The 14,732-nt window shown below is 33.1% G+C and overlaps 1 protein-coding gene across 2 annotated transcripts in view; it reads left to right on the top strand.

Moving 5' to 3' along the window:
- The window catches only part of DOP1A (DOP1 leucine zipper like protein A), an 81,553-nt gene that overhangs the window by 54,200 nt on the left and 12,621 nt on the right, over positions 1-14,732 (top strand). For both annotated transcript variants that reach the window (XM_049772179.1, XM_049772178.1), the window contains exons 20-32: positions 617-728; positions 834-1,016; positions 1,599-1,724; positions 5,015-5,149; positions 6,789-6,844; positions 8,500-8,604; positions 9,759-9,825; positions 9,993-10,137; positions 10,288-10,367; positions 11,724-11,833; positions 12,060-12,209; positions 12,354-12,415; positions 13,703-13,855. In XM_049772179.1, coding sequence (XP_049628136.1) covers positions 617-728; positions 834-1,016; positions 1,599-1,724; positions 5,015-5,149; positions 6,789-6,844; positions 8,500-8,604; positions 9,759-9,825; positions 9,993-10,137; positions 10,288-10,367; positions 11,724-11,833; positions 12,060-12,209; positions 12,354-12,415; positions 13,703-13,855 — 1,484 coding nt within the window. The remainder of the gene's footprint in view (positions 1-616; positions 729-833; positions 1,017-1,598; positions 1,725-5,014; positions 5,150-6,788; positions 6,845-8,499; positions 8,605-9,758; positions 9,826-9,992; positions 10,138-10,287; positions 10,368-11,723; positions 11,834-12,059; positions 12,210-12,353; positions 12,416-13,702; positions 13,856-14,732) is intronic.

Below are 14,732 nucleotides of genomic sequence, written 5' to 3'. Positions count from 1 at the left end.
ATTCTATCAGTAAAGGTATTAAAATGGAAGAAAATGAATAATATATGTGGCTTTTTTCTTCAAAGCAATGAAGTTAATTTTTGATTATCACCTATCTTTGAGCTGGCAGAAGTGAAAACTAAGCAGAATATTCCCCTAGTTTTACTGCTATATTATTGAGTCTCTATTAATCTCAGACTAAAGTGGTTTAAGATTGTATTTTACCTAGTTGGTCATATTCTTGTTTTGGGTTTTCTTATTTTGGTAGATACCATCTCTGTCTTCTGGCCATGCTCAAAATTAGCTGTGTACTTTGTAAACTAGTTTTTGTTTTCTCTCTTGTGTAACTTGTTAATACATGTAAAATTAAGAAAACTGCTATCATTTAATATTAGTATGACTGATATGTAAATTGCTAGAGATCCATGTTTTTTATTTTAGCCAGAAAGCAATTAAATGAGTTTTAAAATTTATTTAGTACAACTCACTTATGTTATAGGTTGGGATATAAAATCAAAAAAAATTTTTTTATTTAATATCTTAGTACTTACCTCACATCAGACATTTACTCTATTAATAAAGTATCATCTTTGCCTTCATAAAAGTCATATTCAAATGAATTCAAACTTTATTTCAGGCCTCTATGGATGGCATCAATTATTCCACCAGATATGATTCTGACTCTTTTGGAAGGAATCACTTCCATTATTCATTACTGTTTGTTGGATCCTGCTACACAATATCATCAAGTAAGATTTCATAGATACTAGATTTCCTTTTAAAGACTGTGATGATTAGTATGTCCCCATTATGAATTACAGTTGATCCTTTTCTTTCTCTTTAATGCTTAATAGCTTTTGGTCAATGTAGATCAAAAACACTTATTTGAAGCTCGAAGTGGAATTCTCTCCATTCTTCATATGATCATGTCCTCAGTGACATTGCTTTGGAGCATACTTCATCAGGCTGATTCCTCAGAAAAGATGACTGTTGCAGCTTCTGCATCAGTTACCACTATTAATCTTGGTGCCACAAAGGTTAGACCATTTCTACTTCATCTGTGGAGCTTAAGAGTTTCAAGTCTGGGCTAGAGTGACAGCGATAGGGCACTTGCCTTACACACAGCCAACCTGGGTAGATCCCTGGTATCCCATATGATCCCGAGCCTGCCAGGAGTGATTTCTGAGCACAGAGTCAGGAGTAAACCCTGAGTGCCACCAGGAGTGACCTAAAAACAAAACAAAACATAAAGCCCATAAAATACTTATGTAGTAAAATACTTTGTTTTTTGTTTGTTTGGACCAAATAGGTGCAAGACTACTATGCAGTAGGCTAGATACAGAGGAGACCACACATCCTAGCTACCCTGGGGGTGAGGGAAGAGGATATGGGTGGTAGGACAAAAACGGAGGTGTAGGGAGGACAATTTGGTGATGGGAATTCCCCCTGATTTTATGTAAATATGTACCTAAAATATCATTGTCAACAATATGTAAGCCACTATGATCAAAAATAAATAAAAAAATAAATAAATAAAATAAAAACTAAAGGTACAATCTAATGATTGATTTTTTTTAAATAATTTTTAACTCATTTGTCATTTGCTTAAATTGTTTTAGAACTTGAGACAACAAATTTTAGAATTACTGGGCCCCATTTCAATGAATCATGGTGTTCACTTTATGGCTGCCATTGCATTTGTTTGGAATGAAAGAAGACATAGTAAAACCAACCCTAGGACCAAGGTATGTATGTAATCTTATGATACTTTTATTTTTTCATTGTGTAAGCAATGATAATTTTCAACTGTATATTATTTGCAGTGTGCTAGGATGCAGTTGATAGTACAAAAGACAACAGTTTGGAGACAAATTTTTATGATGATAATCTTTGGCGGGGCCAGAGTGATAGCATAGTGGTAGGGTGTCTGCCTATCACACTGCCAACCCGGGACGGTACCTGGCTCAATCGTCAACATTCTATATGGCCCCTGAGCCTCTGAGTGAGGAACCAGGAGTAACCCCTGAGAGCCACTGGGTGTGGCCCAAAAATCAAAAAATAAAAACTTTTGGACTACATTTCTTTTTTTTTTTTTTTTTTTGTTTTTTGGGCCACACCCTGTGACGCTCAGGGGTTACTCCTGGCTATGTGCTCAGAAGTCGCTCCTGGCTTGGGGGACCATATGGGATGCCGGGGGATCGAACCGCGGTCCTGTCCAAGGCTAGCGCAGGTAAGGCAGGCACCTTACCTCTTGCGCCACCGCCCGGCCCCTGGACTACATTTCTAAAATAAGTATAAATGGTGGTTTTGTGTGAAAATATGTAATATTAAAATAAAACTATTTCAAACTGAAAGGGCAATAGAGTATAATATCATCTAAAATTCCAATCTTTCAAAAATCTAATCTTTGCAAAAATATGGAAAAATTTTTCAGTTTAATAAGTGAGAGTTTAGTTTCCTTTCAAATGTAATTTTATTCTGATAATTTAACTGAATTATATTGTGAAAGTTTTTGTATCTTAAGAATCAAATTCAGAAGGAGTGTTCAATATTGGAAATTATGATATTGAAATATTTATTAAGACTTAAGATACAATTTTTCTAGCTAAATTTCTGAATTATTTTGTATTGATTTCACACATATATGTGACATTTCTAAATTGATAAAAAGCATGAAATCATTTTGTATGTGAGAATTCAGTACTTGATATTCTATTGAGTAGAATTAAAATCCTGGACTATTTAAAAAAATAAAGGATATCTGATTTAATATGGTATTTTGAATGATGTACTTTTTATCTTTTTCCCCAAAATGAGAGTAAGAGAATTTTTAAGGTAACAGAGATAGAATATAATCATAAAAAAATAACATGAACATATATTTGCAAGATGAAAAATATATTTTGACTTATAACTAATTTTTAGAGTAGAGAAATCTGATAACCAAGTAATCACAAAAGGAAAACCAATAAAAACACATGTGGATTTTTCACCATAAAGTTGCAGTTGATCTCTGGAAGTAGAGAATCAGTTCTAAGTACAAAGAATTAGGGTAGGACTGAAGTCTACGTGGATTGATTGAAAGTTTATATAAGTAATTATTCTTGATCCTTTTTTTTTTTTTTCTTATTGCAATCAGCAACTTATTCTGTCCTGCTGTAGCAGAGTCAGGTTTATTCTGGTTTTTCCAGAGAAGTTCTAGGCCCAGGGCACAATGTTTATACAAGGTAGAAGTTTAGAGTTTTTGCTAAAAATAGAAACGTTCAGGGGTGCTAGAGGTAAGGTGTCTGCCTTGCAAGTGCTAGCCAAGGAAGGACCGCGGTTCGATCCTCTGGCATCCTATATGGTCCCCCAAGCCAGGGGTAATTTCTGAGCGCTTAGCCAGGAGTAACTCCTGAGCATAAAACAGGTGTGGTCCAAAACCAAAAAAAAAAAAAAAAAGAAAACCTTCAGGAAATGTCTGAAAATGGGTTATTAGGGAAGTCAGTCACAATTCTTTGAGATGGCCAGAAGCTTAGTTTCTCTCTAGTAGCAGTTTTGAGACTTCTTATCCAGGAAAATGACATAACCAAGCAAAAAATACTCAAACGCTATTGAAGCTTTTTAGTTCCTTAACAAAAATACCAGAAATAGAATAATTTTTAGAGATATGGAAGGTAGGGAAAAGGAGATAAGAATATTAGGATTGTGGGGCTGGGAAGGTGGCACCAGAGCTAAGGTGTGTCTGCCTTGCAAGTGCTAGCTTAGGACGGACCGCAGTTCGATCCCCTGGCGTCCCATATGGTCCTCCCAAGCCAGGAGCAATTTCTGAGCTCATAGCCAAGAGTAACCCCTGAGCGTCAAACGGGTGTGGCCCAAAAAACAAAAAAAAAAAAAGAAAAGAAAAGAAAAGAATATTAGGATTGTAAGAGCAGTGACACAATATAATTTACAGAAGAAAAAAAAAACTTGTGGGGAGAAATTTTACAAGAAAATCTTCCATAAATGAATGAAATATTTTCACAGTCACACTGAAAAGGACTCTACGCCATAGAAAGCAACATTGTGCTGGTGAAAATGGAGATTTGAAAATCCAAACTGGTTCCATTCTATGTATTTTTTAAATTGCTTTATTTAAACACTATGGCTACAAGGTTTTCCACAGTTGGTTTTTTAATTTTTTTTCCACATTTACAAAGTTGTTCATGGTTGAGTTTCAGTGATACAATGCGCAACATTGGATGTACATCTATGTAACACTTATCAGTAGCAGTTGTGATGGAGTTTGTAATGGAAAATTAGTTTCGGCATAAATTCTATACTAGCTAAACTTCAACTTGAGGCCTTTTAAACCTTAAAATATTTTTTACAAATTTCTGTCAGTTTGACCTTTACCAGTTGTTACAAGATGCATGCCCAGAAAAATAATCATAAATAAAAAAGACTTGCAGTCTAAGGATTAAGGGTTCCAACATAGAAGAAGAATCTCTAGTAAAATAGTCACCTGGCAGAGAAAGATGATATGGTAGCAAAACAAGAGAATCTCAGCCCAGGTTTGGATGAGAAGACATGTCACAATTGTCTCAAACGAATAAAAGAACAGGAAGAGAAAACAGTAGTAGATTATTTACATGACTTATTAGAAGACATAATTAGAGCTTTATGGTTGTTGAGGTCTTTGGGATAAATTTTGAGAGAAAAAGCCAAAAACTGCAGAATATAAAACAAATTTGTATAAGGAATGTAATAATAATATAATACAATTCATATCTCTATCATAAATAATTTTGTGACTTTTGGATGTTGATTTAAGTAAAAATATTCTGTGTTGTAAAGATTGGGGGTGAGGGGATGAGACAACAAAATTTGCTTTCTTTTAAAGTAGAAAGCTAATACCTAAATTTTAGATTATTTTAAATGAATTTTACTTTAATCGAGGGTAACTTTAAAAGTGTTTTGTATTTGAAAGAGGCGATAAAATGCTTTCTTATTTTTATGATTTTTTTAAATATTGATGTGCATATAGCCTTACATAAATACAATGATGATTATCCAGATTATTCCTGCAGCCAGTGATGAACAGCTTTTACTAGTTGAACTTGTTCGTTCAATCAGTATCATGAGAGCAGAAACTGTTATACAAACTGTGAAAGAAGTTTTAAAGCAGCCCCCAGCCATAGCCAAGGACAAGGTGAGATCTTCATTTAAATAGGGTTTTATTCTGTTCGCAATTCTGTTTCAGTTATACTGATGGATAAGACATTTTTGTACATGTTTTTATGTCTTTAATTTTTAATTGAATCATCATGAGATACAGTTACAAAGTTGCTCAGAATGGAATTTCAGCTATTCATTGTCCAACACTCTTCCCCAGTTTCCACATTTTCTACCACCAGTGTTCCTAGTCTCACTCTTGCCCTCTCCCACTTCCCTCCTCTGCCTGCCTCTATGGCAGACACTCTCATTCTTTCTCTCTCTCTCTCTCTTCCCTCTCTTCCCCCCTCTTTCTCTTTCTTCCCTTCTTCTCATCTAATCACCATAGTTTGCAATATTATTCCTGAAGGGATAGCATGTATGTCACTTTTGCTCATTTCAGCACCCATTTCTTATCCAGAGTGATCAATTCCAACTATCATTGTCACAGTGTTCTCCTTTCTGCCCCTAAACTGTACTCCCCATATCTTTGTGGCAAGTTTCATGCCATGACCAGTTCTATTGACCCTCATCTTTATTGTCTTTGATAGCATACTATCTATTTTTTATCCCACAGATGAGTGCAATCATTCTATTGCACAATGTTGCCATGATAAGTTCCTGTGGCTCTCACATTGCCATAATAAAAAGCCAGGGCAGAGAGATAGTACAGTGGTTAAGGTGCTTACCTAAAATGCAACTTATTCTGTTTTGATCTCTGATATATATTGTATATAATAAATTTAAAATGCATTCCCCCAAACACAGCCAGGAGTGATAACTGAGCACAGAACTATAAATAAGCCTTGAGTGTTTACTCAGTGGTGGCCAAATAGTTACCCCAAATCAAAATAATAATAATGATGATGATGATAATAATAATAATAATAGTGGGTAGGGCATTTGCCTTGTACATGGCCAACTTAGGTTTGATCCTTGGCATCCCATATGGTCCCCCAATCTGCTAGGAATTATTCCTGAGTGAAGAGCTTGGAGCAACCCCTGAGCAAAATTGAGTTTGGCCCAAACAAATAAACAATAACAACAACAACAGAACTCATGAACTAATGCTTTTAGTCTACTCAGTTTTGAATTTACTATTTCATTTTTTTCTTTAAATGGTAAAGAGAAAAACTTAAAGGGTATAGCTACTTTTAAAAAGGAATAAATTTGTAGATGTCTAAAAGGATCAGTCATTTTTTCCCTATTACTAATACCTAATATGACAAGTTTTGTTATTATAGTTACTTGATCATTAAAGGTATGTGTTAGGATATTAGGAGTTAGTCCCAAATTTGAAATCACTATATACTTTTCCAGAAACTTTTTCAGATTGGTATGATGCCTTTACCAACCTCATTCTCATAGGACAAACCAGTCATAAAGTGCTTAAAATAGTCACTTTGATGCTTATAGAATAAATGATCACTAATAGGTAGAATATCAACTTAGACATTTTTGGAGCTAGCTAGAAACAAAAAGTTAAGAGACTTTTGATGTATTCTTCTGCCTTCAGTTTTTAAATAGCTCTTCTGTTTTTGTTTTATTTTGAGTTAGTGGTAAAATAGAGTTTTTGCAACAATAAAAACAAAGGTAGTAGCATTTTTCACTATAAAATTGTTTTCTTTTATTTATAGAAACATCTTTCTTTGGAAGTCTGCATGCTTCAGTTTTTCTATGTTTTTATTCAAAGGTAAGATAACATGTGGATCTCTCTATACTATAATATTAATATATAAAACTTAGGGACTATAGGAAAAAGCACAGGAATTCTTTGAGAAATTTCTGTTTTCCTCCTAAAAGAAAGAGAACAAGTGCTAAAGATGTATAAATACAAGTCTTAGAGTCTCTTAATGACACAGACACACAAATCTTACAAGACCTAAGTGAAAAGTTTAAAACTAAAGACCTATGTGTATGGCAGATGGATGATATTAAACCATTAAATTATAGGAAAATAATTGTAATTAAAAATTTGAATTTCACTCTTAAAACTGTGCCTTTTGTCACATAATCTGACTTTTTTAATATTAGGACTAATGGCTTTAAAGCATTTTCTTATATTTTAGTTTTAGGTTTAATTGACCTAAAAAGAAATCAGTTGATTGTATTTATTGGTAAATACCTTTAATTCTCCTTCATATGGTTAATAGTGATCACAGTGGCATTAATTTCTATTCTATAATTAACATATATAAAACTGTCTCATATAGGGGCTGGAGTGATGGCTGAAGTGATTAGGGCATTTGCCTTCGATCCCCAGCATCTCATATGTTTCTCTTAGACTACCAAGAGAGATTTCTGATAGCAGGGCCCATGCACCTCCAGGTGTGGCCCAGAAATTAAAAAATAAAATAGAATAAAACTGTCTCATATAATATATTTATATTGGTTGTGAGTAAAGGAGGGACTTCCTAAAATCTGAACTTAGATACATTAAAGTAGTAAGGTCAGAATTAGACTGAAAACAAAAATAATTTTTATTTCTTAAACATGAAGAGTTATGTGCAGGGTAGACTGATGGCTCTCTTACCTGAATAAAGACTTAGAAGAGAAGGGTAAGAAACTACTACTATAAGAAAAAAGTTGAGAGAATAGATTATAGAGTAGATGAGTGAATTGTTAAAAATAGATTGATATGCATTGCAATTGTATTTCATTTTAAGAGTTCATGTGATTAAAAAAAGAGTTCATGTTGCTGTGGTGTTTCACCTTCTTCTTTTCCTCATCGTTTCTCAAACCAAGGACAAGAGCCTCTAGAATAACTCCACTCATAGTCGGCGTAGTCGATTTTTACCCCATTATATTACCTTTCTCTTCCTCAAACAAATCCACATAACTTGATCTTTCTAGTCCCACCTCCCAACTACAGGGGGCAATAATGGAGGCACCAAGACCAAACAGTTATAAGCCCGCTAGGTAATTAACTAGACACAGAGGGAACCACGCATTCTAGCAGCCCCTGGTCGGAAGAGTGGAGGATATAGGAGGCAGGATGGGAGCAGTTGTGGGAGGACAATTTGGTGGTGGGAATTCCCCTGATTCAATGTAAATATGTACCTAGAATATTACTGTAAACGATATGTAAGCCACTACAATTAAAATAAAAATTATGTTAAAAAATAATATAAAAAAAAGAGTTCATGTGAAAAAAAAAAAAACTGATTTTCCTAGCAGTTTCTACACTAATAAATAGCACAGGATATTCTAAGTGTGTTTGGATTTCTTTTTAAATAATAAAAAATGTCATGAGGGATTTCCTTTTATTATAGTTTCTAAGAACTTAAGGAATGTTTCAGAGTAAAAAATATTCTATGGCTTCACGTATATGAAATGCTTATCTTGCAGAATTCCAGTGCCCAATTTAGTAGATAGCTGGGCATCACTGTTGATACTTCTGAAAGAGTCAATACAACTGAGTCTTCCAGCCCCAGGGCAATTCTTAATCCTTGGGTGAGTAATTAATTTGTATTTTGAATAAAGTTTTCAAAATAATTTCTGAATAACATAATTTATTTAGAGATATTTTCTTAATTATTCAGAAGTAATATTATTTATTGTTTTATTATTTATAACAATTTCTGAATAACTTGTTTTGGATGATTACATGTGATATCTCTATATTTGCGACTAGAGGCTATTGACTTTCTATTTGTGATTTCTATTTGTGATTATGTGATTATGATTATGCCTCTGCAAGATTTTTGCTATTCCCACAACTGCCTTTTTTCTCACTTTTCAGGTAATAAGGAATCCTTTTCATTTCTCTCTATGTTTACTTCAGATTTAAACAAACCGCTGTATATTTTCAGTGATGTTCTTTTTTTAAATTTCTGCGATTTTATTTTTTCCAACCATTTTTTTTATGATCCTCTAAAATTTTCTAAAAACATAATAGAACTTACTATCAGAATTACTCCTTAATATTGTTTCATATATTAGTTTGGAAGCAATTATGCACATAAATATTCTCAGAAAATCAAGTCAAAGTAAATATTAGTAGAAATTTAACAATAGAATTATTTTTTATTTGTCACATAAAATTTTATATGGGACAGGAAACTCTTCCTATGTTCCAATTTAAATTGTATCCTTATTTTTAAATTCTTTGTTATTGTATATAAAATTAAAAATATGCATATACATAAAAATAAGCATATAATATGTATGAAACTTTATAATGGCACAAAGTAAACAAACTATAATCACAAACTTGAATTGAGAAATAAAATATTCCCATGTCCCAACACCACAGATAAACTATGCTATATGTACATATTACTTTGTTTTTACTTCTTTCACATAACACATTTAAAATACATGCATATAATTTTACAGTTTAATTTATTCATTTTAGTATTTACTATTTCCTTGTGTATGCCACATTTATCTATTCTGTTGTTGAATATTTATTCTGTACAGTTTTTTACTTTTACAAATAATGCTTCTGAGTATTATTTATATTTTAATGCCTATTTGTATGACTATGATACCCATTTATATATATTTTTGAACATCAAAAACTGAAACTACAAAATTGACTGATAGCAGGAAAAGTTATATTACTTTAATAAAAAGGGTAATATTTTCTGTTTGACCATTTTTAGGGTTCTGAATGAGTTTATTATGAAAAACCCTAGTTTGGAAAATAAAAAAGACCAACGAGATCTTCAGGTAAGGCATTCCAAATTGAGATCTGTTTTTCAAATTTTCGTAATATTATCTACTCTAAAACAGAAAGGTGAGAAAGATCAATGTGAATTTATATATATATATATATATATATATATATATATATATATACATGCACTATATATGTATATTGTTTTTGCTATTTTTAGGATGTGACTCATAAAATAGTGGATGCTGTTGGTGCAATTGCTGGTTCTTCTCTTGAACAAACAACCTGGTTGCGAAGGAATCTTGAAGTTAAGCCTTCTCCCAAAATAATTGTGGATGGAAGCACTTTGGAATCTGATGTTGAAGGTATTGATCTCAAACATTTAGCTGTATAATTGTGGTATATGATTCACTAAGAAATCTATCACTATAAGTATTATAAAATCACTCCTTATGTTTAAGTAGGTAACTTTTCACTGTTTATCTTGAACTTTACCTGTCTTTTATCTCACTTAGATATGTTGTCACCTGCAGTGGAAACCTCAAACATAGCTCCTTCTATATATAGTGTCCATGCCTTGACCCTGCTTTCTGAGGTAAATACTGCTTTTTAAAATGAAAGTTCACATAAATGTTTTATAAATATCAGTAATTCTTACGGAGGATATTGCAATTTAAAAAATTATTTTGTACTTTTTGACACTTAACATTCAGTAATAAATGTTTCACCTGGTTTATATTCATATTAGCTAGTTAAATATTAATGATAATAACTGTATATATTGCTCCTCTTCTCATGCACTAGCTAGTGAGAGAACACAACCAGCAGTGCTCCTGACATACTCCTTGCTTTGTGCTCATATATTATTTCTAGAAGTAATCACTCCTAGAAGGGCTTGGAAGACCATATATGATATCAGGGATTGAATTGGGATCAGTGCATGCAAAGCAAGAACCTTAACATCTATACTATTTCTCCAGAACTCCCTTAAAAAATATTCACTTTATATGAATTATTTTTGGCACTTTTTTTTTGTCTTTTAAAACTTAGACTGGATAGATACTACAGAAATTAAGGTGCTTGTTTCACACACAATCTGACTTCAATTTCCAGTTTCACATATAGTTCCTGAACTGCCAGGAGTGATCACTGTAGCTTAGAGTCAGGAATAATCCTTGAGTGTAACCAGGTGTGACCCAAAAACAATAATAAAAAAATTATATGACATGGACAAATGTTAGTATTTACAACTAACTTCGGGCTGTATAGAAAAAGAGAACTCACATTACTCTTCTAATGTGATTATGAATAAACACAAAATTTAAGAGTAGTGGGGCCATAGAGATAGCACAGCATTTGTCTTGCCTGGCCAACCCAGGAGTGATGGTGGTTTGAATCCCATATGGTTCCATAATCCTGCCAGGAGAGCTTTCTGAGTACAGAGTCAGGAGTAACCCTTGAGCACCACCAGGTATGACCCAAAAACAAAAACAACAAAAAAATTAAAAGTAGACAGTGCTCTTTACATGATGTAGTTTAAAGGTAACTTGTGACAAAACCAACCAAATTAATTGAGCTATTATTTTATTTCCAATATTATCAAGAAACAATTATTTTGCCTAAGTCATACTGTTATAATCTTTTTGAGTATCCACATTTGTAAAGAGGGAAATAAAAAGAACTTAATAAGACTAATTAGAACTAATAAGACTAAAAAAAAAAGAACTAATAAGACTCAACAATAAAGTATAAAGAAGAATACAGCCAATTATGACACCCTCCTTCCCCACTGCACGCATAAAGCAAAAATGGCTAGGAGAAACTTATTTTAGATATTTCTTATTACAAGTGTTCTGGGGTATCTGACATGCAGACCTGACACTGCCTACTTAATGGTATCAGTTGAGCTATTAGATTGTTTTACTCTATATTGTGTTGTTTATTTTTTTAGGTTTTGGCTCATCTTTTGGACATGGTTTTCTATAGTGATGAAAAGGAACGAGTTATTCCTTTACTTGTTAATATTATGCATTATGTTGTGCCCTACCTCCGAAATCACAGGTACTATTATTTAAATAATTGTATTCAGAGCCTAATGGAAACGAATTATTATTTTATTATTTGATACTTTGTTTACTTTGGATTCTAACAAAAATCAACCGTTTTTTATTTTTATGATGCTTTGTGCTTTCTATCATTGTTTTAGAATAAAACGTGAATAATTGTGACTAAGTTATCCTGTCTAAAGTTACTATAAACTAATGTAGCTGGGTTTCTTTTCTTCTAGTGCACATAATGCTCCAAGTTATCGTGCATGTGTCCAGCTGCTTAGTAGTCTTAGTGGATATCAGTATACACGGAGAGCTTGGAAAAAAGAAGCCTTTGACCTCTTTATGGATCCTAGTTTTTTCCAAATGGATGCCTCTTGTGTTAATCAGTAAGTCTTAGTCTTGTTTTTTTTTGTTTTGTTTCGTTTTGTTTTTGTCTTGTTTTTATTCTATATGATACTGCATCACACAGTCTGTTGAAAACAACTCTTCACAATAACAAAAAAATTAAGCATAATTCTTGTCTCTTTCAGTTGGAGAACAATTATGGATAATCTGATGACACATGACAAAACAACATTTAGAGATTTAATGAGTGAGTAGTGTATAATTGAGAGAATTAGTCTTCTCTCTATGTGATCTATTTTTATTATTTAACTCTTTTTTGGAAATTGTAAAAAAAGTACATAATCTTACATTATAAATGAAATTATTTGTCCTTGTGAAGCAGCTAAGGATAGAGTCTTATCTCACTGTCTCTGAACTATTTCCCAACCTACAACTTACAACTGCATATAGCCAATATTCCATCAGTTGCTCAGTGAATGGGAGACTAGCACTTGGAAAAGATAAGTAGTTGAATCCAGCCTATCTCAATAGGACAAGTCACTCTTAATCAAAGATCTCAGTTAGTTCACTCTAAAGGAAGAAAGAGAAGGGATACAATAGAATTAGTCTTTCTTCTAATCAGACTTAATTTGTTATATTAGGATTTTTATAATATTGTATCTAAATACTTCCTTTTCTTTAAGGGGTGAAAGTTATATTAAATGACTTTAACTAGCAGTGAAGTCAGATTAAGTCTTTAGATGAGTCTTTTTTATGATTTATTTAACAGTATGCTCTTTCCTTCTCATCTTTCCTTGAAGATACAATATCTGAGGTCATGGATTTGTGTCCTGGCACTACAAAAAACTAAATAAATAAAAATCAACTTATCTTCACAGGGTTGTTTTAAGGTTCATATTCATCGATTTAGCACATTCTTATTAAAGAAAAAATGAACCAGGAATTATAGTACTCTTCATAAAATAAGATTATTTGAGGGAGTAAGAAGTTGCATAGAATACTATTATAGATTCAAATAATAGCAGCTCATATGTGAAGTAAAAAATATAAGGACAGAGTATTCCAGACACAGAAAATCAAAAATATAGAGATTCTGGGGTAGGAACAAGCCAGGTAAATTTAAGTACTTATCAATCGATCAAGTTGGTATGACTGCAGAAAAGAGAACCAGAGGTGTGTGGCAAACATAAGGAAAGAGAGCTAAAAAAGCTAAGTGAGACCTGGCCAGATATGATTTTTAAAGTAATTTGGGCAAATGCCATAGAATAACTAAGGGTTTCATAAAATAACATTGTTAATAACTTTATCTTCTGGAACATTCTGTCCTGAATTTTCCCTCTCCACATCTCTCTCTCGACTCATAGCCCCTATTGGTCTGGTTTGGATATGCTGGATCTGTCTTTAATTTCTTCTGCCCCTAGATGAGCTCAGAGTCTTCTCCCTGAGACACCCTCACTCTCGGATATTATTGGGCAACTAGCCATGTTCCCCCCCAAAAAACCAAATAAACTGTTTTTCAAATGACTTTTTTCAGCTCGTGTAGCTGTGGCTCAAAGCAGTTCTCTTAATCTCTTTGCAAACCGTGATGTGGAGCTAGAGCAGAGAGCTATGCTTCTCAAACGATTAGCATTTGCTATTTTTAGCAGTGAAGTTGACCAGTACCAGAAGTATCTTCCAGATATACAAGGTAAGTAGTGAAAAACTAATTTCTTTATTTATCTTTTAAATAATATTTTCTCTATCTTTAAAATAATATTTTTTCTTCCTTAGAAAAGACTTTCTCTAAATTAGGTTGAAATATACCAAATAGAGAAATATATGTGATGGTGTAGAATTAAATTTCTAGGGCTTGCCTAAGTGTGGTTTTTATAGTCCACTTCCAATTTTCTAATAAATCATGAATGAGGATGATTTGCTATAGAGAAGCATGTCAGCATTGTTTTATTAATGAGTGAGTTATAAATACCTTCATTGACAGGGCCAAAATATACAAAGATCCAGAAGCAGCATTTTAAGGTCTAAGGTTTGGGCTGGAAACTGGACTGTATATTACACTCAAGTCTTTACCTAAATGTTATTTAAAGGTCTTGATAATTTTAAGCCAAATAGTTCATTTTGAAAATAGTTTCTTTCTTTAACCTAAACTAACATTTTTCCCAATTGAGTAAAATTACATTATTTGAGAACCTGCTATATAAGGTTCTCAGTAGCCTTTACAATGAGTTTCACTCTGTATCCTGAATCATCATCTTTTCTCCTCATCCTGGGCTAACAAGTATCTCTACAGTGGGCATGAACTTGCCCCATGGCAAAGGTGTCAGTTTTCCATGCCTGGCAGCTATTAAGAAACTCACTCTCTTTCTTCTCTCTCTCCTCTCTCTCATTCCCTTTCTCCCTCTCTCATGCTCTCTTTTTCTTCCTCTCTTCCTCTCTCCCTCCCTTTACCCTTCCTCCTTTCCTGACCCTTGCATGCCTGGATGTCACATGTATAACATGCACACTTGATTTTATTTTTTTGTTTTTTGGGTCACACCCGGCAGCTCGCAGGGATTACTTCTGGCTCT

The sequence above is a fragment of the Suncus etruscus genome, chromosome 4, assembly GCF_024139225.1.
Source record: "Suncus etruscus isolate mSunEtr1 chromosome 4, mSunEtr1.pri.cur, whole genome shotgun sequence".
NCBI classification, from domain to species: Eukaryota; Metazoa; Chordata; class Mammalia; order Eulipotyphla; family Soricidae; genus Suncus; species Suncus etruscus.
The sequence above is the reverse complement of the archived record's forward strand: the minus strand, read 5'-3'. Positions and strand labels throughout refer to the sequence as shown.